The 24457-nt window shown below is 38.4% G+C and overlaps 1 protein-coding gene across 4 annotated transcripts in view; it reads right to left on the bottom strand.

Annotated features, from left to right (window-relative positions):
* SEC24D (SEC24 homolog D, COPII coat complex component) overlaps positions 1-24457 on the bottom strand; it is a 104596-nt gene that overhangs the window by 8761 nt on the left and 71378 nt on the right. For all 4 annotated transcript variants that reach the window (XM_064383923.1, XM_064383925.1, XM_064383924.1 and 1 more), the window contains 9 exons: positions 20687-20878; positions 20009-20102; positions 14008-14124; positions 12721-12891; positions 9743-9839; positions 9466-9611; positions 7646-7784; positions 6749-6867; positions 698-877 (listed from right to left, as the gene is read on the bottom strand). In XM_064383923.1, the coding sequence (XP_064239993.1) occupies positions 698-877; positions 6749-6867; positions 7646-7784; positions 9466-9611; positions 9743-9839; positions 12721-12891; positions 14008-14124; positions 20009-20102; positions 20687-20878 (1255 nt within the window). The remainder of the gene's footprint in view (positions 1-697; positions 878-6748; positions 6868-7645; positions 7785-9465; positions 9612-9742; positions 9840-12720; positions 12892-14007; positions 14125-20008; positions 20103-20686; positions 20879-24457) is intronic.

The following is a 24457-nucleotide window of genomic DNA, read 5'->3' as shown; positions in this document are numbered from 1 at the left end:
CCTGACTGAAGTGTTTGAGGATCAGCACGAAGGCTGAAGTGGGATGAGGAAAGGGAGAGTAACAGAAGATTTCAGAGCGAAGGGAGGGGAGGAGAGGGCAGACAGCACTGGGGTAGGGCTTTTACTGAGATGGGAAATCCTGGAGTGTTTTGAGTGGAGGAGTGATACAAGCTGACAATTTTTTTTCTTTTTTGAGACAGACTCTCGCTCTGTTGCCCAGGTTGGAGTGCAGTGGCACAATCTTGGCTCACTGCAACCTCCACTTCCTTAGTTCAAGCAATTCCCCTGCCTCAGCCCCCTCCCCGCCCCCAGTAGCTAATTTGTTTGTATTTTTAGTAGAGATGGGGTTTCACCATATTGGCCAGACTGGTCTCGAACTCCTGCCTCGGCCTCCCAAAGTTCTGGGATTACAGGCGTGAGCCACTGCACCCAGCCTACCTTCTGGGCTGAAAACAGACTGAAGGAGACGCAGAACTCCTCAGATTCCCTCCCCTCACCATAGTAAGCACATACTAATGTACATAAGCAACTTGCAGAAAGAGACTCGGCTCAAAACCCCACACCATACATTTTGATGGCATTTGTGACTAACTTTACTCTTAAGAACAAAATGTTTCAGATATAACATATGGTTTAAGCACAAAATAGGATTCCCTTCCAGCCTCCTCTGAGAAATGCAGCACCCCAGCATGCTTACTATGGGCAGAAGTTGTGGGTAGAAGAAAAGCTGAGAGTCACCCACACCCATGGTCATGACCAGCTGTCTCTGGAATGCCCGCTCATCGGTTGAGATCTCTGGTCTGCTGAGCAGCACACAGTTTTTCAACAAACAGTTCATGTACACTGGCAATACTTTCATGGAATCTGGTAGAATAAGCTGAAAAATACAATTGTTTCATATGCTTGATCATTACTGAGAACAATCCTGAGCTTCATCTGTAAGACTGAAACATCATTTGCTTTTGAACTTGTAAGGATTAACTGGTAACCCATGTAAAGCACCCAGAGTACACAGTAATCTGGCACAGAGTAGGCATTCAAAGAGCAGCAGTTGTTTTTATTTTATCTAGTGCTACAGCAGCCTGGTGTAGCTGTTAGCAACACCACCCACTCAGTGCTTAGGATGCAATTCCAGCTCTGTCTTTTACCAGGTGTGTGACCTTGGGCAAATTACTTGCCCTCTCTTTTCTTTTTTTTTTTTTTAAGCTGAATATGGAATAATGGTATATCTACTTCATGATAACTGAGTTATATAATAAGAATTAAATGATGTGTAAAGCACAATAGTGCCTAGCACATCGGATGTACCATATATATGTTTATATATATATATATATATATATATATATATATATAAAATAAAACTTCTTTAAAAAGTGATTTCTTAACCTATATTTCCAACTTCAAGAAAAGCATTTCTAACTGCCCACAGGATATCTCTTCCTTTATGCTCTTCATGCATCTTAAACTCATCAAACAAATAATAAATGCCATTGTGTCATAGGTTCTGTGCAAAGTGTCAAGGATATAAAGAGGAATAAGGCATAGTCCATATGGTAAGATGGCTGAAGTTCGCCTGGGATAGACATATAAATGCAAAAAACATAATAAAAAGATTGCAGTACTATAGATTAAAAAAGGAAATGCTTCCTGCATTTAGATGTGTCACTACTGAATGATAACCTGCAAAATCAAACTCCTACAATTCCACAAACATGTTCTTCCTCCCATGTTTCTTATTCAGTGTAGAACTTCTAAATGAACCCAATTCATTTATTTCTTTACCCTTAATTAATAAACAAATCCTTTTAATTCTGCCTTCATAATCTACCTGTACCTTCTCTCCATCCTCACTTTGGTTCACATGACCTCATTCTAACTGCCCCAAAGTACATGCCCTTGTGAGATACTACAACCTAACACAGTGCAGCAATTCTAGGAACACAACCTGATGATTTAAAAAATTGTAATTTCCTATATTATTTAACTTTCTCCTAAATCACTATTGTAAGAATAGCTAATAATTAAATTTGACTGATCCGAATGTCACTTCCTTCCATTTAATAGCACAAGTCAGTGAACAAGGATATATCCAAAAGAAAAATTATACATAGGAGATAATGATAATTTGCAAACAGATAACTGAAATATCTGGTCTATAAATTCATGGTTTCTTTTCAGCTTTCTCTCTTTTTTATTTATTTTTATTTTTGAGACAGAGTCTCACTCTGTTGCCCAGGCTAGAGTGCAGTGGTGCAGTCTCTGCTCACTGCAACCTTCGCCTCCTGGGTTCAAGTGATTGTCCTGCCTTGGCCCCCTGAGTAGCTGGGATTACAGGCATGTGCCATAATGCATGGCAAATTTTGTGTTTTTAGTAGGGATGGGGTTTCATCATGTTGGCCAGGCTGGTCTCAAACTCCTGACCTCAAGACCTCAAGCCATTTGCCCACCTCAGCCTCCCAAAGTGCTGGGATTACAGGTGTGAGCCACCGTGCCTGGCTTAATTTTCTATCTTAATGATGAAGATGATGGATATACACTTATCAGAATCCATACTGAAAAGAAAATGTCCCTGAGACTCTGTTAGAATTTATTCTGCAACTTAAATTTATATCATAGGTCTCTTCTTATTATGTACTAACTAAGGAGTGTGGGACAGAACTTCCTAACTGGCTCAGGCAAACATATTCCAAAATGATTCTGCTTTGCAGTTTGTTTCCCCTGTCAACTTCTAATCTTTTTCAAAGAACCAAGGACAGTTAAATGTATGTTTATTCATAAGAGTAGAACACTCTCTTCTGATTTTTTCTCTAGCATAATATATCTTCATTTAACAACATTTGGTACTGGGTTACTTTCTCAGCCAAGGAAAACTATGATAAAAAGATGTAGGAACCAGATAATGGTCATATTCCAGAGCCATGTGGCCCCCATGCTATTTCTGGTCTAGTTACCAGTTAGGCATTTTACATGTTGTTATGGATCAGGAATGTGCTTAGATTCCTGTATAAGGCATGTACATTTGGTTTTAAAAGATCAGATTGAAATTTCACTAGTTGCTTCTAATTAATCAGGTCACACTAAGAGTTCAGAAATCTGTGATCCTAAATGCCACAAAGGGGTGAGGTTGGCCCAAAATGACATTATTAGGACTAAAACGTCTAATCAGAGGAGGTTGGATTGTAGGAGGGAGAGGGAAGAAAACAGCTGATAAATGAGAAGGAAAATCTAATCATGAAAACAACAAAAAAAAATGGAGTTAAAAAATGAAAGAAAACAAAAAGACATTCTTCAATGTTTTTGAGTGAGGAAGAAAATGTTGCCACAGATTTCCACTATAAAATCTCCCCACCCTACTGGCCCCCCTCTATAAATAACTAAATTATTCTCTGGGAGTAAGGTATGAGAGTGAGGTGGGAGCAGCAATTCATGTAAGTCGAGCTTGCCTGAATTTGGAAAATTCTTTTCTTCTTTAGGTTTTGAAGTGACAGAAGTAGTAATAATTTTTTTTTTAAGAAAAAAATTTATTTTGCAGTTAAGGTCATTTGACTTGCCTTTTGAAATCAATGCACTTCCATATGAAATTAACATACTTAAGCTCAGAACAGTCAGCTATTAGATTTAATGTTAAAAAATCTACATTGCTTATGTATGACTTATAAGCCTTAAAGTTAGCTTTTTTTTTTTTAAGATACTGGGTCTCGCCGGGTGCTGTGGCTCAAGCCTGTAATCCCAGCACTTTGGGAGGCCGAGGCGGGTGGATCACGAGGTCAAGAGATCGAGACCATCCTGGTCAACATGGTGAAACCCCGTCTCTACTAATACAAAAAATTAGCTGGGCATGGTGGCGCGTGCCTGTAATCCCAGCTACTCAGGAGGCTGAGGCAGGAGAATTGCCTGAACCCAGGAGGTGGAGGTTGCAGTGAGCCGAGATCGTGCCATTGCACTCCAGTCTGGGTAACAAGAGCAAAAACTATGTCTCAAAAAAAAAAAGATACTGGGTCTCACGTTGTCTTCCAGGCTAGAGGACAGTAGCACAATCATGGCTCACTGCAGCCTCGAACTCCTGGGCTCCAGGGATCTTCTTGCCTCAGCTTCCCAAGTGGCTGGGATTATTGTTGTGTACCACCACACCTAAGTTTTTATTTTTAGTAGAGGTGGGGGTTTCACTATGTTGCCCAGGCTGGCCTTGAACTGCTGGCCTCAAGCGTTCCTCCTGTCTTGACCTCCCAAAGTGCTGCAATTTACAGATGTAAGCCACTGCACCCAGCCTAATTTGTCTTAATATTGTTTCTAGTTATATGTCTTTTTTTTTTTTCTTTTTGAGATAGAGTCTTGCTCTGTCACCCAGGCTGGAGTACAGTGGCATGATCTGGGCTCACTGCAACCTCCACCTCCCAGGTTCAAACAATTCTCCTGCCTCAGCCTCCTGAGCAGCTGGGACTGCAGGCACATGCCACCACGCCCAGCTAATGTTTTGTATTTTTAGTAGAGACAGGGTTTCACCATATTGGTCAGGTTGGTCTCGAACTCCTGACCTCATAATCTACCAGCCTCGGGATTACAGGCATGAGACACTGTGCTTGGCCTTTGTTTTTTTTTCTTTTGTGATAGGGTTGCTCTGTTGCCCAGACTGGAGTGCAATGGTATGATCTTGGCTCACTGAAACCTCCGCCTCCTGGGTTCAAGCTATTCTGCCTCAGCCTTCTGAGTAACTACAATTAGAGGTCTGTACCACCACGCCCAGCTAATTTTTTGTATTTTTAGTAGATGGAGCAGGGTTTTACCATGTTGGCCAGGATGGTCTTGAACTCCTGACCTCAAGTGATGCACCTGCTTTGGGCTCTCAAAGGGCTGGGATTACAGTTGTGAACCACCGTGCCCAGCCATATGTCTTAACCCAGCATCTATCATACGATCCTCAGAGTGAATGCTTCCTTAAATTTTGTACCCTAATGCCTTCTCTTGCTGCAGCCTAGTTTTGGCTCTGGCAATTCAGTAAAAGTAGTTCTATTGAGGTCCAGTATCATACAATCTAAATAGCTCCTTGATGGTCTTGCTTGGGTCACGGAAACTTTGGGCTCTATGGTAAAATAGTGGAATTCCTTTAGGAATCGCTCCATCTCCATAGATACTAATTTTCACAAGTAAACTGTAGGAAAGTGTGAAGTTTACAGTAAGATTTTCTGAAGAGAACATTAAGTCCAACTATTCTGTTTTCAGATAATACTAACTGTTTTAGAATCTCCACATTTTCCAGACTCCATGATGGTTGGTTAATCATAAGGTACTTAAGTTACATTATTTTTTTTTAAGCATATCATTGGTTGAAAGGCACACTTGAAAAGTGGTCATGGAAAAACCTTATTATAAAAACAGGAACAATCTCTATCAACTTATTCATAGAAAATTTAACATCATAATGTTTTTACTCCAGAAATAATTTATTTGTGCACACAGGTGATCCAATGGTAGAGACAATCCTTTAAACTTTTAAACCAGAATAAAATGACAGGTTTTATTTTCTTCCATAAGTAGTCAATAAGTTTGTTTTTAACTTAAGGTCTTTGAATCCAGTTGTTTCAAAGTTAACAAATAAATGTCCAGAGAGGACACTAACTGTATCTGTACTACTTCAACTAATCCTTCTGGAGTGTGAGATACTCCAGAAACAGAATAATGTTTCCATAGCTCTAAGACAAATAGTAAAATGAAGTAAATGTTTAAAGTGCTCATGACTGGACTCTTTTGGCTAGATTCCAGGTGTACCTGGTAGGCTTTTGTGTAACTTGAACAAGCATGCTATGAAATAGCACTGATATTCGAGTTGACTAAAATGGCAGATCTTCTGAATAATAAAGAGGACTGAATACTCATGTAGATTCAAGAGTTGCTTATATGATTATCAACATAGGAGATAAAAGAATGGATGACTAATTTAATCACTTTGGACAGCATGGAAAGGAACTTTTATGAAAGGTCCATCTAGTAAATGTGTTTGTCTTGTTTTCCTTCTTTGCCCAGATTATAAATTTGGACCCCAAATTTGTCTGCATTATCTTTTCTGTCAAGAATTTTCTTTTAGGTGGGGCTTCAGATGTCCTATCAGCACTCATTTTTGACAATGAATAAACTAGAAAGTTTTCTCATCTGTTGCTGTCTTAATTGAAATTCTATATTCACATATTTGATACACAGCTGTAAAAATGCCATCTAACTTTTATTGACACAGAGGAGAATGTGAACACAAGAACAAATGCAAAATTAAATGTGGACTTGAGGTTCTGCTTTTTCTTTTATAGGAGAAAGACTAAGTGAAGTTTATTTAAAGAATCTTCTAAAATTTCAAATTACCAGATGATGGAGACAGTCAATTCTTTGAAAACTCTTCACACCTATTAAAAACTTTTAAATGTAAAGAACTCCAGTATTTATATTTATAAATTATATGTTTATAAAATATGTTATTACTGCCATCTCCTCATGTCAGCTTTGTTACTATGCCTAAAATGTATTTAAGCATACACATTTCAGAACAAAATACCTATCTCTGGATAAAAAAAGAGAATCCTGTTTATATTAGGACACTTCTTACATATAACATTCTTAATCTTCTCAGCTACATGGTTTACTATCACAGTCACAGCATCTAAGTGCCTGCAACATCATAAGCCTTCAACAGCTATGTGCTGAAGAACTGAGTAGTCGACTGTAACAGTTTAACATCTATGTACAATAGGTAGCTCACCTGGCTTGCTGCAGAAGGACTGGCACAGTTCTTCCGGTAACATGCCAACATATGGGCAGTCTGATTAACTAGAATTTCCCGGATGACCTTCAAAGGCTGGTGGAGAACTGCTTTAAAAGCTATGTGCACAAAACAATGAAAAGGACATCAGTTTTAGCTCAGACACCGATAATAATAATCAGACTCTTCAAATAATCAGACAAGGAACAAGTTGCTATTATCTTCAGACCACCAAGCAAGAATAATATTTAAATCTGTTCAAGTCATTTGCTATGGTCTCTTCTTGACTAAATATGATGATCTAGCTAATGGAGAACATTGGCCTACCTACGGCAAAGGTTACACTGGCCAGATTTATCTTCAGAGTATTAAAATTGTACACACAGGAAAAAAAGGCAGGCCTATTTGTCATGTTTTGAGATCCTGAATTCTTACGGGCTAGATTGCTACCTTTTCCAAACCTTAGTGTATGTAGAATTTCTCAAGGAAAGCCAAAGAAAAGTCCACCTCGGGCCCATTCTATTTCATAGTTAACATGGTATCGATAAGCAAGTTTAGTCTAGCATTAGAGGTGGTCTCATCCATTAACCCAATGTGTCAGAGGGCATGATTACACACCATGATGAGGGTCTAAGCATCCTATTCCTAAATTTCAACTCAGACTGCCACTCCGGAAGGAAACTTCAAGTAAGTCTGTATAGACTGGCCCTGAACTGAGTTATCTCACTTATTAATTTAGAGTTAAGAATCTGACTATTCTCCCTCAGACTTTGCTCGTATTAGTTCTGAATTTACCCACCAGAAGGTTGCAAAACTACCGTGCTTTTTAGCTACTGACATACCTTGACTGAATTACTAAGCAAGGTTTCCTGAACCTCAGGATTGGCAAAGTGTTACCTGACTTGGCAAAGAAGTTGATAAGAGCGTCTGTTTCACAGCTCTTATAAAGATCACCCAGCTGGGAGCTGCAGTTTAAGCCAAGATTGTGAATCCGAAGTCTTCTTTGACCACTGATTGTCGTGTAAAGCACAGCACACTGTAGAAGCAACATTGAGGTCACATGTTTTTCTGATTAACATATCCACCCAAACTACCTTGATCTTACTTGCATTTACAAAACACTGTGTACAGATAGATAAAAGACCTCTGTTTTTTTTCTATTATTGTTAAAGAATGAACAATAGGAAGTATATGAATAATGACTCATTCATTTGCTGGGTTTCAAGGTAGCACAGCACTTCACTAGTTTAAACTGATGAGTGATTCACATGTAAATAATCACATTTCTACAACTAGTCTTCATTTTTTTTTTTTTTTTTTTTTTTTTTTTTGAGACGGAGTTTCGCTCTTGATACCCAGGCTGGAGCGCAATGGCGCGATCTCGGCTCACCGCAACCTCCGCCTCCTGGGTTCAGGCAATTCTCCTGCCTCAGCCTCCTGAGTAGCTGGGATTACAGGCACGCGCCACCGTGCCCAGCTAATTTTTTGTATTAGTAGAGACGGGGTTTCACCATGTTGACCAGGATGGTCTCGATTTCTTGACCTCGTGATCCACCCGCCTCGGCCTCCCAAAGTGCTGGGATTACAGGCTTGAGCCACCGCGCCCGGCCTAGTCTTCATTTTTTGTAGCTCATGTTTTATTACCAGGGATCAAGGTCCAGAGACAATGCCTTCACATGCTCAGAGCCCTACTCAAGGCTCACTTCCTTAAAAACATACAACTAGCTTTCACAATGGACTTAGGTCTTATGCTGATGATATACATTTCGAGAATGCATAGATAGAACCACTTCCCCAAATATCTGTGATTGAAATATAAACTTTAATTAAAAGTTCTTCCTCAACCTAATGCCAGCCTCTCTTCATCCTTTAAAGATGATGCTAATGTTTGAAAACTATGACCATGTATATCTAGTGGCCATAGTTTTTCTTTTTTTAATTCAAAGTCTCCATGGCTTTTAGCTAGTTTCACTTTAAACAAAGCAAATCCTATTTCACTTGCTTATAATATAATATGATTAACGTGGTATTAGGGGCTGAACTGTGGCTCCTCCAACGTCCTAACCCCCTAGTACCTAAGTATTTGGAGATGAGGTCTTTAAAGAGGTAAATTAATTAAAGTGAGTTCAGTAGAGTGCACCTAATTCATTATGACTGAATAAGAGGAAAAACTTTGGACATAGACATGTAACAGAGGAAAGATGATGTGAAGACACAGGGGAGAAGAAAACCATCTACAAACCAAGGGCAGGGGCCTGGAACAGATCCTTCCCTCCAGGCCCTCAGAAACCTTGATCTTGGACTTCCAGCCTCCAGAACTGTGAGAAAATAAATTTCTGTTGTTTAAGCTGCTCACTCTGTAGTGTTTCTTAGAGCAGCCCTAGCAAACTAATACAGATATGGTAGACATGAATGGGTGCTGAAGCCCAACAGAAGTGAATACTGTTAGAAGCCAGTTTGCTGATGCCTCTGATACCACAAATTTGCTGGACTTGCATGCAATGACAAAACTGTCACTTCATGTAAGTAGCAAATATGAATGAGTATGGAGAAACCTCACAATTGAGTGTTCTAATCTACTGACTTTTGACTCTGGAGAAAGAGAGGTGAATTTTTTTTATCAAGACACTAATACATTTGATGGTATTTCAGTCTCCCCACTGATCACTGTCGGTAACAAACTAAAAAACAAAACATGGGAATAAATTTTCAATCACCTGGATTAAGGCTCCACTGTCTTCACTGAGTTTGTCATCATGCTTGAACTCCACAGTAACTGCCTTGTCACAGTCGATGGCAGCCATTTCTACATCGGTGGTGTTATTCATCAAGATTCCACCAAAGAAATCAGTGGCTCTGAAACCTAAAGATAAGGGAAAAGGGAAATGTTCCTTCTATTTATTTTACTGTTATTTTCTTTGTTGGCCTGTTATTAATTTGAAAAAGAAACAATTATACAAGAGAGACCTGAAAAATTGTATAAATGATAATTACCTGTGCTGGTACGAACCCTCATAATAGCATCAAAGCCTATTTTCTTTTCAATATCATTTCTGAGGTCGTTCAAAAATTGTTGGCTATCCAAGTGCATCTAAAAAATAAAGTCTGATCAGTGTCCACCAGATGGCAGTAAAATACTTAAAATAACAGTTCTCATTTTAATCATGAGTTAAAATAATTTTTAAATCCCGATTTGGCATATTTTTGCATATATCTTATGCTTCTTTGGTTAAAGAAAATATAAGATCTTTGCACACTGTTTCTTAACTTTTGAAACTAAAATCAAATCTATTATTTTCTTTCATTTTAACACTTAGATGAGAAAATCTATTATTAATCACAAATGGGAAAATTAAGAGCGCATAAGTGATCCACTCAGTGGCTTAGGGTAAGAGACACGATTAAGACTCAGTGTATAATACCCATTTAATGAGGTTGGGGAAAGACCCTGCAATTGGGGCTTTTTAAAAATCTGACTACATTCAGAGCTTTGTGAAGCTATGTAAGGGGAAGTATAAACCTGTCTCCTACCTCTATTAACTATTCTATGATCACCATATATCTGAAAGATGACCACATTCCACAACTAAGCAACATTTATATAATATGCACATGTGCACAATACTGAGCTCAGAGGTCAACCAAGACAGTAAACAAACTAGCTGAACACCAGCTTCTAAAGCTTCTCATCTGACCTTGTCAGTGAAGCTCTTTAGGAAATTTTCACTACTATTTGACATGTAGGAGAGACACTGACACACACATCCCAAAAAGAATGAAGGAGGAAAGGAAAGAGGGAGATGACAGACACAATCTTTATAACAATCCCTTTATTTGCTTACATACAACTGGGTGGTGCCTGCATAGTTCTTGACCATGATTTTCATCTTATGTTACTGAATGGAAAAGGCTATTAAAATTTGTATTGTTGAAGATGAAAAAGAAATGCTATGGTAGGATTCAGTTTTGCAACATTAGAGTAAACACGAACAACTGAATAGCAGCATAGGCAACATTAACACTCTTTTATTATAAAATATTTTACTGCCTGTTTACATCTTAGAGGCTTTTCCTCTGCTGGATTATAACCCCATTTCTTTTTTAGTAACATTGAAGGAATCAATAATAATTATGAATATGTTGAGGTACAAGTAAATATCCTTTCTTATATCAGAAACTACATACGGTTGGCACATAACTCAAAAACTTAAATAGAAAAAACAGTAATATGCCTGGATGATTACACCGCAGAGCACCCCTGCCTACACATCACTTCGTAGGCTGCTCTTCGAAGCCAAGTCACTACCATGTAGATGATCACACCAGTACATAGCGAAGGACCTAGCAAGAACCCCAGTACAATTCACATATGCCAGGAATGGAGGATGATAAAGTCCTTTTTGGAAAAGCGGGGGGAAAAAAGCTTCTGATGAAATTTATCCCCCTAGCTGGAAGAGGAGCTAACATTGATCAGCATGGTAGGTTTCATGTACCTCAATACCCAGAATATGTGTAGAATGAGTAAGGGTTAGAATTCTGTATGATTATTAAGAGCTTATTTTCTAGAGTGTGGCTGAAAATACTTTTATCCAGAAGTCTTAAAAAGAGTTGTTAAAGCTTTTTCAATTTTATTTCATTTACAATCTTTGGTCTTATCAAGTCCCTTAACTAGTTTATAATATAAATATGTAACTAGTCTCTATTAAGAATAGTATTGATGATTAACAAAAGTAGATGACTAACATTTGTTATTTATGTTGGAGAACACACCTTCCCAGTCCATGCCTCCATGTATGTCCAGGCACACACATTAGGTTAAGGGGAGTGACTCATCTGATTAATAAGTTTGGGAAAAGGAACTAGGTGGGCACAGCTCAGCCTCTTCTGAGTCCTCTTCATAGGAAGGCAGCTGGCCTGCAGGAGGCACACATTTTCTGTCCCTCAATACAGTGTGTATTCAAGGCATAAGGGTCCACAGGAGAAACTCAAATTGTGCCCACTCTGTGCCTGGGTGTATAAGTTTGTCAAATTCAGGGGTAAATGATTAGCAAGCCCACTTGCCTACAGACTCAGGTCCATTATAGTGCTGACATTCTGATCATCTTTTGAACATGTCTCTCAATTCAGGTTTGGAAGAGAGATGTGTAATGAATTGATCCCTAAAATCCCAATAATTTAAAACAAATATGCAGTCACTTTTAAAAGTATTATCTTAAGTATATTTTACATAAAATATATTTTTCCCCATTACAAAAGCTCACACTGATATTTAACTCTGAGGATAAATGAGCTCATTCTATCACCAAACACTTAGGAAGTATGGAATTGCTGAACCATATATACACATACACACACACCCCCCCCACACACAGTCATCCCTCATTATCTGTGGGAGATTGGTTCCAGAACCTCCCACATATACCAAAATGTACCAGATGCTCAAATCCCTAACATAAAATGGTATATTTGCATATAACCTACACATATCTTACATATCCCTTAAGTCATCTCTAGATTACTTAGTTTTTAATTTTTTGTCAAGACAGGGTCTTGCTTTGTAGCCCAGACTGATTTTGAAGTCCTGGTCTCAAGTGATCTTCCCACCTCAACCTCTCAAAGCACTGAGATTACACACATTGGGCCACTGCGCCCAGCTTACATTACTTATAATACCCAATTCAATGTGAATGTTATGTACATAATTGTTATACTATAGAGCATAACGAAAAGTCTGTACATATTCAGTATGTTACAATATTTTATTTTGAATATTTTTGATCCAAGGTTGGTTGAAGCCAAGATGCAGAACTCTTCTGATAAAAAGGGCCAACAATATACTTTGTTTTCCATCTGCTCTTGAATTTATAATTGTCATCTACCCACAAGTGAACACAGCTTTTTAAACCTATAATTTAAACACCATAATTAAAATGGGAGTGGAAGACTGAGGTGAACAAATTGCTGGCATTTACCTGGAAATTGCTGTATTTGTAAAGGGTTCCTCCAGTGAGCTGAGGAACCAGCCCCAGCGAGGCCACGTCCACATACTGACTGGGAAAGAGGAAGAGGGTCACAGAGCAGCCGTGAGCCACGCAGTCCTTGGCCAATGAGTCATAGACATTTGTTTGGGGCTGGAAAAGTATCTGGAAGAAAGATGTATAAAAGGAAAAAGAAAAATTATGAAATGTTTTTGGTTTAAATTTTAAATTTCTATTGAATTCTTGTTGAATTTTCAAAATGGAAAAATAGGCATTTTCCAGGTAAGTGAACTAGGCTGAAGAAACACACTGTGGTCATCATCAGTGCAGTGGCCACCTGCTGAGGACTCCGTCTGTGCCAGGTCCATGCTGTGTGAAATAATTTTGTGTTCAATTTTATTTGATACTCCATCAATCCTAATGAAGCTGATATTGCAGCCCTTACTTTACAGACTTAGATGAAGCAACCTCTAGTTGCCGTGTAACCACTAGTTGGATCCTTATGTCCATAGCCTTATCCATTCCACAGACCTTCCCTTCACTGCTACACTGTCAGAGGTTTTAGGCAAAGGCATATTTTGAGAACCCCATGCCTATGCTTCATGCCTCAGGTCTCTACCTCCAAGGGGTATCGTCAGATGGTACAGTCTATATATCAGACATCACAGTCTAAAGCGCTTTCAATCTTCTGTTTTTCCCCCACTTCCTCCATTTCTATAATAGTCTTATCATTCAGTCTCTCTTATGCTGATTATGCATGAAAAAGTTTGGGACACCCCACCTTTTTTTTTTTTTTTTTTTTTAGATGGAGTCTCACTCTGCTGCCCAGGCTGCAGTGCAGTGGTGTGATGCAACATCCACTTCTTAGGTTCAAGCGATTCTCCTGCCTCAGCCTCCCAAGTAGCTCCCACCCCTGGCTAATTTTTGTATTTTTAGTAGAGATGGAGTTTCACCATGTTGGCCAGACTGAACTCCTGACTTCAAGTGATCCGCCTACCTCGGCCTCCCAGAGTGCCGATATTACAGGCATGAGCCGCCATGCCTAGCTTGGGCCCTTATTTTAATTTACATATTTCAGAAATCGGTTTTTCTAGGAATATAAAATATTTTAAGCTGTTTGTAATCCAAAATATTCCTGTAATATGCAATGCCCTTGACTTAATTTATCTTAATTTATGAGATTTAGTTTCTCCCCTTTCCTTACACTAAGAACACATTGCCTCTTTAACTCCTCTTAATACCTGACATATAGATACTAAAAGAGTAACTGTTTACAAGTACCTTCTCTTTGTCTGTATTAACCAGTTTTTTGTCATCTCTGTTTTTGAGCTTTCCTGGTGCTTCAGCAGTTGGCAAGGAAGAATGGAAGATGAACAGCTTCCCAGGACAGTCTGCTGCCTAAAAAAAAAAAAAACCAAAACCCACAGAAAATGCCTTGAGTAGGAACATTTTAAGAGAATCAGGAAATAAATTAAAACATAAGTTCTTTCTATGAGCTAAGCACTGTATTCATTTAATTTAATCCTCATAATAACCTTTGTGTCCTGGAGGAGGTACTATTCTATTTTATAGATTAGAAAATTGAGGCTGAGAGAGGATAGGCCAAAAGTCATAAAAGTTGTAAATGAAAGACAGCCAACATTTAAAGCTAGGTCTATGTATCATGACGCTTAAAAAAAAACTACAAAAATGATGTTATGGTGAAAACACTTTCTTGTTTAGCCTACAGTATAGCTTCCCAGACCAGGTAATCTCATAATGTAAAGTAGAGGGTAGAATTCCCAGGATGATGATGCAAGAGAAGCTCTTATTTCAGATCTTTAGTAAACATGGATTAAAGCTACAGTGGTATTTTGAGGAAGAACGCATAAGAACGTAGTGGTGGTTGGCAGCAGTAGACACCAGGAACTATAAGCTATGAGGCATGATGCCAAGAGGAAAAGTATGGGATCAAGATTATATATCTGTAGTCTCTGGGAAGCAACAAAAAGAAGAGTCAAGCTCCGTGACAGTCAAGTCAGCATTAAGAATCAAGACTTAAATTCTTATTTAAGGTGCTAAGAAGTAACCTACTAAGCAAAGTTTCCTGGAATTAAGTATGATTCAATATATTGTCCTTCCAACTCCACCATCCTGCTTTTCTCCAAACCACACTGCACACTGCACCAGAGCAGTGCCTCTGAAATGAAGACAATAGCTCTGATCAGGTATGCGGCTTTTATCCTGACGAATCCTGAAAAGCTGAGTACAATTGCTCATGGTGGTAATCCTAACACCTTGGGATGCCAATGCAGGACGACTGCTTGAACCCAGGAGTTTGAGACCAGCCCAGGCAATGTAGTGAGACTCTCATCTCTACAAAAACTAAAAGATTGGCTGAGTATGGTGGTGCATGCTTGTAGTATCCACTACTAAGGAGGCTGAGGTGAAGGGATTGCTTAAGCCTAGGAGTTTGAGGCTGCAGTGAGCTATGATCATGCCACTGCACTCCAGCCTAGGTGACAGAGCCAGATCCTGGAAGGAAAGGAAGGAAGGAAGGAAGGGAGGGAGGGAGGGAGGGAGAGAGGGAAAGGGGAAGATGAAGGGAGGAAGGAATCCTGAAGGTTTTCTAGTACAGGATAAAGTCCACAGTCCTTTATCTGGGTAGGAGCAGGAAGGGTGAGAAACAGTGAGATGAGCTGCTACCAATATTTACTGCATGCAGCTCTGTGCCAGGCTCTTCACACGTTTTCTTTAACACTTACAACCTTGTTCAGCAGGTACTACTGTTTGCATTTTAAGAATAGGGAAACAGACTCATTCAGTTTGCCCCAGGTCACATAACCAGTAAATGATAACTTTAAAGGCCCTTTGAAGTTGAGTCTGAATCTATCTTTCCAGTTTTACTTCCTGCATGTCCTTACCCCTGACATCTGCTTACACTGGAAGTTTTAGCCACACAAGCTTCTTGCTTTCCTGGGATATACCACATGCTTTACACACCTCCCTATCTGTGCACATTCTGTTCCTTTGGTCTGGAATGCATTTCTCCAGCTCTCTGCCTGCAGCTGTTATTTGCGAAGGCACAGTGTGCCTGGCTCAGTGGCAAGATGTGCAGTAAGTGCTGCTAATAATAAGGTACTTAGGTTTGTGAATAGCTCTCTTAAAAACAAAGAGAGAGAATTCAAGGTCAGCCCTGTCCCAATGTCTCTCTCAGTGACTGACATTCTAATCTCTGTGGAGTGAGTGAGAGAGGTGAAGACACAGCTGACATGCTGAGAAGGGGCGTAACCTGGGGCCTGCTGTCTCGTCTCTGCTATGGCCAGTAGTGAGCAAAAATTTGTGTGCTGTGATCTTATTGCTGCATGTGTCTTCTACTGAAAATTACTGACAGATGCAGTTCTTATTAATATAAGAACACATAAGGATGAATGAAGAAGAACAGGTATGAATCTATAGGTATATGTGTACTGCATAGGAGAAAGGGACTAGCAAGATTTTGGCCAGTAAAGACGCATTAGCTCCAATGACCAAGTCAGAGTAAAATTTACAGTAATATTGATTACAAAATGTTAAGCATGTTGAAACCCTGAAATTCTATGACTGTAAATTTATTATTTCTGTAGTTTTCTTTTTTTTTTGGAGACAGAGTCTTGCTCTTGTTGCCCAGGCTGGAGTGCCACGGCGCAATCTCAGCTTACTGCAACCTCTGCTTCCCAGGTTCAAGCAATTCTTGTGCCTCAGCCTCCTGAGTAGCTGGGATTACAGGTGTGCAACACTATGCCCTGCTAATTTTGTATTTTTAGTAGAGATGGGGTTTATCCATGTTGGTCAGGCTGGTCTTGAACTCCCGACCTCAGGTAATCTGCTCACCTCAGCCTCCCAAAGTGTTGGGATTATAGGCGTGAGCCACCATGCCCGGCCCTGTAGCTTTTATTATTATAAACATACTTTTAAAAAACATTCAAATATCATAGAGAGTATAAAGCTTTAATAAAAAGTCTACCTTCTCACCAGCTTTTCATGCCTGGCCTATCCAATGCCTCTAAGGCATTCACTGTCCAAAAGTCTATTCATTTAGATATTCTCTACTCATATTAATATTGTCATTTTATACCATAGCAGTAAAGAACATGGGTCCTACCTGTCATGATCAGAATCAGCCATTTTATTATCTGAGTGACACTGGACAAATTATTTAACTTCTTTAATTTTCAGTTATCTCATGACACATTTAGGTACATATATGGATAATTTAAAGATAAATTCCCCCCAACTCATATATTTTAAGCAGAACCACTAAAGATCATTTTCCTCCTTTTTTTTTTTTTTTTTTTTGCCAAATATTACCCCTAATTTTATGGTGGAAATAATAGCTAACTCAGTAAACTGTTCTTTGGCCAAATTAAAAGACAATGCCAGCAATTCATGTATAGTTGAGTTATGAAGGTCAGATTTTGAAATAAATGCAGATTTTTAAAGGCTATGTGGGAAAAAAGTGCTAAGAGTACAAGATGCTGTGGACATGGAGGCATTTACAACAGAAAATAGTACACTAAAGCCTGTAGTTGGATATTTCAAGGACTTTTCAAAAGTACACATAAGAACTTTCCAAAGAGTTGCTGTTTATTTTCATGACAAATTAGCATATTTTTTGGTTAGTTTTTGTCTACTCTGTCTGCTTCAAGAAGTTTACTGCTACTGATTATATATAGATTTTACGTGGCATGTAGCTGATAGAAAATAAAGCTACAATTCAAATAGGGGAGTATAGTTCTGAAATGTTTTCACTTGGACACACAATAAGAAAGCTTTCACTTTATGTTCTTTCCATTTCTACTCCCTGTGCACAGGGGATGAGACTCTCATCTCTGGTCTTCTGGGCAGAATATCCTGAGCTATCTGGCTGACCAGCCACAGTCCTGGGCTTTCCAAAGTTACTCTTTGCCCTTCTCCCACCCCCATTTAAAAAATATAACCAACGAACATTGTGTTTTGTATTACAGAGTTACATCTCCTCCAGCATACCGTAAGCAGCCCAGGGGCAGGGACAGCAGTGGAGCATCACGCAGCCTCCACATGAAGACTGACGTCGGGGAGAACAATGTTTACTTTGCCAGCAGGGATGGTAGTAACTGCCATTGACATTATGTCCAACAGTGGCATTTTGTCAAGATAGTTCCTTATCTATTTTTAAAGAGTTATTTACCTTTTATAAAGATAGTTCATTCTACTTTGTAAGAACACTATTATACTACTCATTAACTTTGTATTTATGAACTTATCCTGAGTTGTTGCATATTTAGATATTAGTTTCTTCTCATTTTTAAACATCAAGGTAAAAATATACATTATTATAACAATAAAATTACAAATATGACCAAAAAAACATGGAAAAGATATGAAGATACATCACATTGGCTGAAATGAGCTGGACTCTAGTAAACTAGCTGATAGCAGAATATACTGATTGCTGCGGTCATTGTACTGCATGAGTAACCTTGGAGAACATGGCTACTAAGAACATAGTGATTTTCAATAATGCATCATAATTCTATCAAATTTCAGATACATAGAATGCGTGTACCTAATTTGCTTTATATAGCTTTTCTTTCTAAGCTGCCAAACAGCCTCTAGACCTCTTGTGGACAGCCAATGTGGAAACCACTGTTGTAAGATTGCTCCCTTTTAGAAATGAAATATGGGGTTGAGGTAGGATTCTACGCTCAGGTCCTCTGGAAGCCTTGGCTTTACAATTCTACTTTACTATGCTCTCTTAATTGATGAAATATTAGCTAATGAATATCTACTCATCCTTCCTTTCATATACAAATCCATGAATATAGTATTATTCCCAGTCCTAATTTCTTAAGAGTAGAAAGACTTGTACGGTGATATATGACTTATTGTGTACAGGAACATTTACATATGGATTTCTAGATACCTTAATGGAGGAGAAAAGAACAAAAACAACCCTTTCAAATTGAAATAGAAGGTATTTATTTGTAGAAATGTAGAATAAAACGAATTCCCTTCTTTCTGAAGACCAACCAGTTATCATTTGTTGGCTTCTGTTAAGTGAGCCCTAATATCTTCAAGTTGCTTTATGACATCATATTTCTTATTAATTTTATGTTAAATTAACATATATTCTGAGACTTTTTGGGTGATATCCACAGAAATCTTTGATCCCATAAGTAAGTACTCTTGAAGATAAAGAAAATCCAAGCAAGAATCACTGTCTTAGAACCAAGTTATACATTGAGATATAAAATTATGTGGGAAGGCCGGGCGCGGTGGCTCACACCTGTAATCCCAGCACTTTGGGAGGCCGAGGCGGGTGGATCACGAGGTCAAGAGATCGAGACCATCCTGGTCAACATGGTGAAACCCCGTCTCTACTAAAAATACAAAAAATTAGCTGGGCATGGTGGCACGTGCCTGTAATCCCAGCTACTCAGGAGGCTGAGGCAGGAGAATTGCCTGAACCCAGGAGGCGGAGGTTGTGGTGAGCCGAGATTGCGCCACTGCACTCCAGCCTGGGTAACAAGAGCGAAACTCCGTCTCAAAAAAAAAAAAAAAAAAAAATTATGTGGGAAGTGTTTCATAAACTCAGTTCTGCAATATTGTTGTTGCTGTTGTTATTATTACTAAGCATTTTATTTTAAAATTTATATTTAACTTTCATAATAACATTTTAAAATTAATTTTAGGAACCAGCTGTAAGGGCCAAAGTGGTCTGACTTGTGTTAAGGTAATAATGATGATTTAGAGTGAGTGCTTTTTAATCATTATGCCTTCTTCAGTTTACTGTCTTCATTACTATGAGGATGACCAGAGTCATTCTGGGATCAGCTTCCCAACTGGAGACATGGCCAATCTCTCATCTACTTCTGGCAATCAGCATTCACATCTCTGTCATTGGCTGTCACAAGGACTTGGCCTGGCATGTTTGAAAATCCCATGGCTGGGGAGGGTGATATGGTAATCTGGTAGTTCTGATATTGTTGGACTAATTTTAAAATAGACCATATAAAGTTCATACAAAAGCCAGAGAGAGGAGCTAAACTGGAAATCCTGGCAAAATCAGTTGCTCAGATGCTAACAGTGCTGGAATGGAAATGCTGGGACCAATCTGCAGTTTTGGCCATTTCCTCCTGAGAGTTGAGTGGAAGTTTAGAATAGCCTCTAGTGACCCACGTTTTAATGAAGAGTATATTTTCTTTCATAACAAACTTTCTTTTTTTTTGTCTCTCTGTTTTAAAAATTTATTTACCAGCAATTAGAAGTGGCTTCTTCTCACCTTTAGTGCTTCCATGCCAGCCTGGATGACAGGAGCAAAGACAGTCTCATTTTCATTAGAGTCTGCAAACATGTCTGGAATCTGGTCCAACAAACTATAAGACATGAGTAAGCAAAAGGTTTGAAATGTTTAGCATATTTTAATAAACTTTAAGCAATAAATCATTGACATTTCAAGCCTAAACACATATGGTATTTATTTGACACCAACACTTATAGGTGAGTTCCCTTAGGAAATAATATCTTAGCATGGCTTGGCACCAAAATCTATGATTTGAATAGAACATTAACAAAATCACTCTTTGTAGATATTTTTTCCTATTCACTCCATTACTGATCTCTTAGACCATAAATTATTGGAACAGTGGCTATATCTTCAGTTGTGACTATCATCACTGAATACATTCATCCACATATAGGAAATAGCTCCCTTAAAATACCTTTCCAGAAAAAAAGGAAGAACCGATAGGGTTGAATATGAGTATTCAAAGAATTCTTTCTTTTAGATACTGGCCTATATTAAAAAAAAGACAGGCTTAACATAAATGATAGAGTTTTATAATCCATGTCTTGAACCCCTCTTGCTAATGACAAAACAATGCATGATTGAATCAAAACACAGTACAACTAAAGACGGACACCTGATTCACTTTTAAATTATAAAACACTTGATATTTACTTATGAATCACAGATTGGGATTCTTGATAGTTCACAAGGAAACCATCCAACAAAGGAACAAAGACTTCTCCAACATCAGTCACTACCATCATCTGAGGCTGGGCCAAATTACTCTTCACATTAAAGAAATGGAGAACTTTGTTATACGTGATAAAACCCACTCGAATTGCAGATGTCTCTTCTTGCTCTTCCCTATAAGGAAAAAACGTGTTTGAGATACATTATAAACTTAGAATGAAAAGGAGGTTTTTATCTGAAATTCAGTAAGTGTGTCTTCTATAAAATACATAAAGACATGTTTAAAATTTTTGTCTTATTTTCTATTACCAGGTATAAACAATACTAGTCACGGCAATAGGGGATAAGAGTTATCACAAAAATAAACAAACTGATAAGGAAAAAAATCTTCAAAATTCTAGGTAAAAATCATATTTCTGTAACATTTATTTTTAATCTATAGAAAATAATAATGCTTTTTTCATGAATAAACTAGGCTTATTACATTCCTTATAAGCAAGGCTCTCTCAAAAGTCACCAGAAGGTCAGAAGAACAAATGGAATATCTGAAGCAAGGGATGAGGAAACCACACTCATATTACTAACAGGACAGCTGCTTTTATCGAGAAAACACTTGCTCCTCCTCTCTGATTCTTTTCTTACATATCAGAAAATCTCAATAGCAAACAGGCTAGATATTGAGAACTATATACCTTATAAACACATAGGGTAAATATATAAAATACACTTGTAAAATGAAGGTGTAGTTGTTATAAGTTGAGCATTTATGATGGTCATGGCAAAGCACTAAAAAGCTCCAAGGCTCCAAAACTGTAACAAAAGGTAGATTTTTTTTAAAAATTCCAAAATGAGGCTTTAGTATTCCTATAAGTGTAAAGGCATGAATATTATAATTCCAGTCTATAGTCTACAGTCTATAGTAAGTACATTCAGAATTTTGTGGTCTAAACTTTAGTTTCATGTTTGCTGAGTGCATTGTACTGTCTATTTTTCTCTCCTTTAAAATAAAACACCTAGATACTATTGATGCTTTTACTAATTTTCAATGGAGAATATTACATAGTGCTCAATGGTTAAGTAAAAGCCACAAAAGATACATGCCACTTTGTTTGACCATTAGATGTCAGTTTAACTTATTCTGATTAAAGGGCAACTATTTTGAAAAGGAACCTGATAGCCCAGCATGGTGGCTCATGCCTGTAATCCCAGCATTTTGGGAGGCTGAGGTGGGCAGATCACAAGGTCAGGAGTTTGAGACCAGCCTGACCAACATGATGAAACCCAGTCTCTACTACAAATACAAAAATTAGCTGGGCATGGTGGCGCACACCTGTAATCCCAGCTACTCAGGAGGCTCGCTTGAACCCAGGAGGTGAAGGTTGCAGTGAGCCAAGATTGTGCCACCGCACTCCAGCCTGGGTGACAAAGCGAGACTCTGTCGCAAAAAAAAAAAAAAAAAAAAAAAAGAAAGGAGTCTGGTTTGCCCAGCTTCTAAATTTTGCATATGTCCTAAAGAGTTACTCAAGTATAGCTGGGCGCAGTGGCTCACACCTGTAATCCCAGCACTTTGGGAGGCTCAGGTGGGTGGATCACGAGGTCAAGAGGTCGAGACCATCCTGGTCAACATGGAGAAACCCCGTCTCTACTAAAAATACAAAAAATTAGCTGGGCATGGTGGCAATCACCTGTAATCTCAGCTACTCAGGAGGCTGAGGCAGGAGAATTGCTTGAACCCAGGCGGCGGAGGTTGCGGTGAGCCAAGATTGCACCATCGCACTCCAGCCTGGGCAACAAGAGCGAAACTCCATCTCAAAAAAAAAAAAAGTTACTCAAGTATAAGAGAGAGGAAAATGGGTGTATCTAGATGGAAGTATCTCAAGTTCAAATTGCTGATTCTGCTGCAGACTTACCCATTTCTTTGATACGTCATCAGAGTACAGGCTGATAAGGTACTGACTTTGAACTGTGTTTTCTTCTCTACTTCCTTCACTAACTGAAGGTAGTTGTTCTTTACTTGTTCTTCACTGGGCAGTTAAAATAGATTCTTATAATCCCTTCCAAAAGCACTTGGTAACTGTTTATATTTTGGACACTTGCAAAGCTTTCAGAAATGAGAATCCCTGTTTTTTCTAACTACACATACACAGACACTTATGCACACCTCAATATCCTAAATGGTGCAACTTTATGCAACTAACCACTATGCTATACTGCATCCATGCTTGCCCCAACCCTTTCCTGATTCATTAGAATCTTACTCTTCAAAACCAAGTGCAAATTCTTCCTCCTCTGAAATCTCTCCTGATGCTACCAATTGGAAGTCATTTCCTCTTCTAAACTCTTATAAATCATTCTCATTGGGCTCCTAGCATAAGGTACCTTTTAGTAAACATTTCATGAGTCCTTGAGTACGTGCTAATAAAGGGCAGGACCCAAAGTTTATGTTATCTGTCCCCTGAGGGTCAAGTACAATGTGGAGAATCAGAGGTTTTATTGAGGATGATTATCATGATGGTGAAAAACTGGATTGGGGATGGCAAGTTAGAGCCCCAACTGATAACCCAATAGTACACATTTCTTCCCAGCTCCAGTTTAGTGATGTCACCCTGACAGTTTAGAAGCAGCCTGGCTAGAAGGACTGATACCATGGATTGAGCAAACACTACAAATCAAGGCTTTCTTTTTTTGAGAGACAGCTTACCAGCACACCACTAGTTAAGCTCCCATTTCCAGTAAAACTTTTTATGACATTAGGTGAAACACATCCCAGCAAATCGCAAAGGGATTTATTCTCTTTTGATAGTTAATTTAGAATCAACTAAGGCAAAAGACACAAAAGAAAGTCTACAGAGGAAAATCTAGATTACTATTTCCCATTGGCTTTGGATATTTTTGAGTGATGGGAAAGGAGTATCCTGGGATTCACAGGGTTCACTTAAGATCTAAATTAACATTTTTTAAAAGCATCTAATCAGAACACCCTACACTATTACAAAATATTAGTACTTGTCTCCATGGGAACATTTTCAAAAATTCTGTTGAGAAACAGAACTGTCCTAAAATTTTCTTCAACAGTGTAACTGCCTTATTAAATCATACCCAGAAGAAAACTAATTTTCAGCTTCTCCTTCATATTAATTCTAGACAAGTTTTGTGAAGTTATATAAGAGGCATCATAAAGACTAACACATTTTGTTCTTCTGCTTTTCAATGATCACTTCTCTCAATGCTTGCCCTATCATCATTTTAATGGAATGAACCTGACAGAGCAATACTGAAGACGTTAGCAACTAGGTGAACCAGAAAATTTTAAGATCAAGCATTTGGAATGTTTTAGTTTCAGCAGCACTAAAAACAAACAGATTAAAAAAACAAAACAAAACTAAAGAGCTTGATCTGAACAACAGATGAAACATTTCAAATCTTTTCTTTCCTGTTCCAGAGAAGTGAGAAAAGTCTGGCGACCTTGAGAGGCCAAAGGTATAAATTCAAAGTTAAATAGTAAAGAATGAGTCCTTCTTGTTCCAAAAGATTAGCTAAGAGATTAACATACCCTAAGATGTTAATCAAGACTTCAGACTGTGCTTTTTAAAAAGCTGTTTGGCATAGTACCTGCTTTAGTACAAAGAAGTAGATCAAACTGATGACAATCTTACCATTAAAAAAATAAAGTTACACACATGCACAGCCCAAAATAAATTTCAGGGAGAAGAAACAACAAGATTTTTTTTAAAAAGATGAAGGAGAAAAAGG

Source organism: Aotus nancymaae, unplaced genomic scaffold, assembly GCF_030222135.1.
Source record: "Aotus nancymaae isolate 86718 unplaced genomic scaffold, 86718_ANA_hifiasm-v0.15.2.pri h1tg000033l, whole genome shotgun sequence".
Classification (NCBI taxonomy): Eukaryota; Metazoa; Chordata; class Mammalia; order Primates; family Aotidae; genus Aotus; species Aotus nancymaae.
This window is presented reverse-complemented; position numbering and strand designations above follow the sequence as displayed.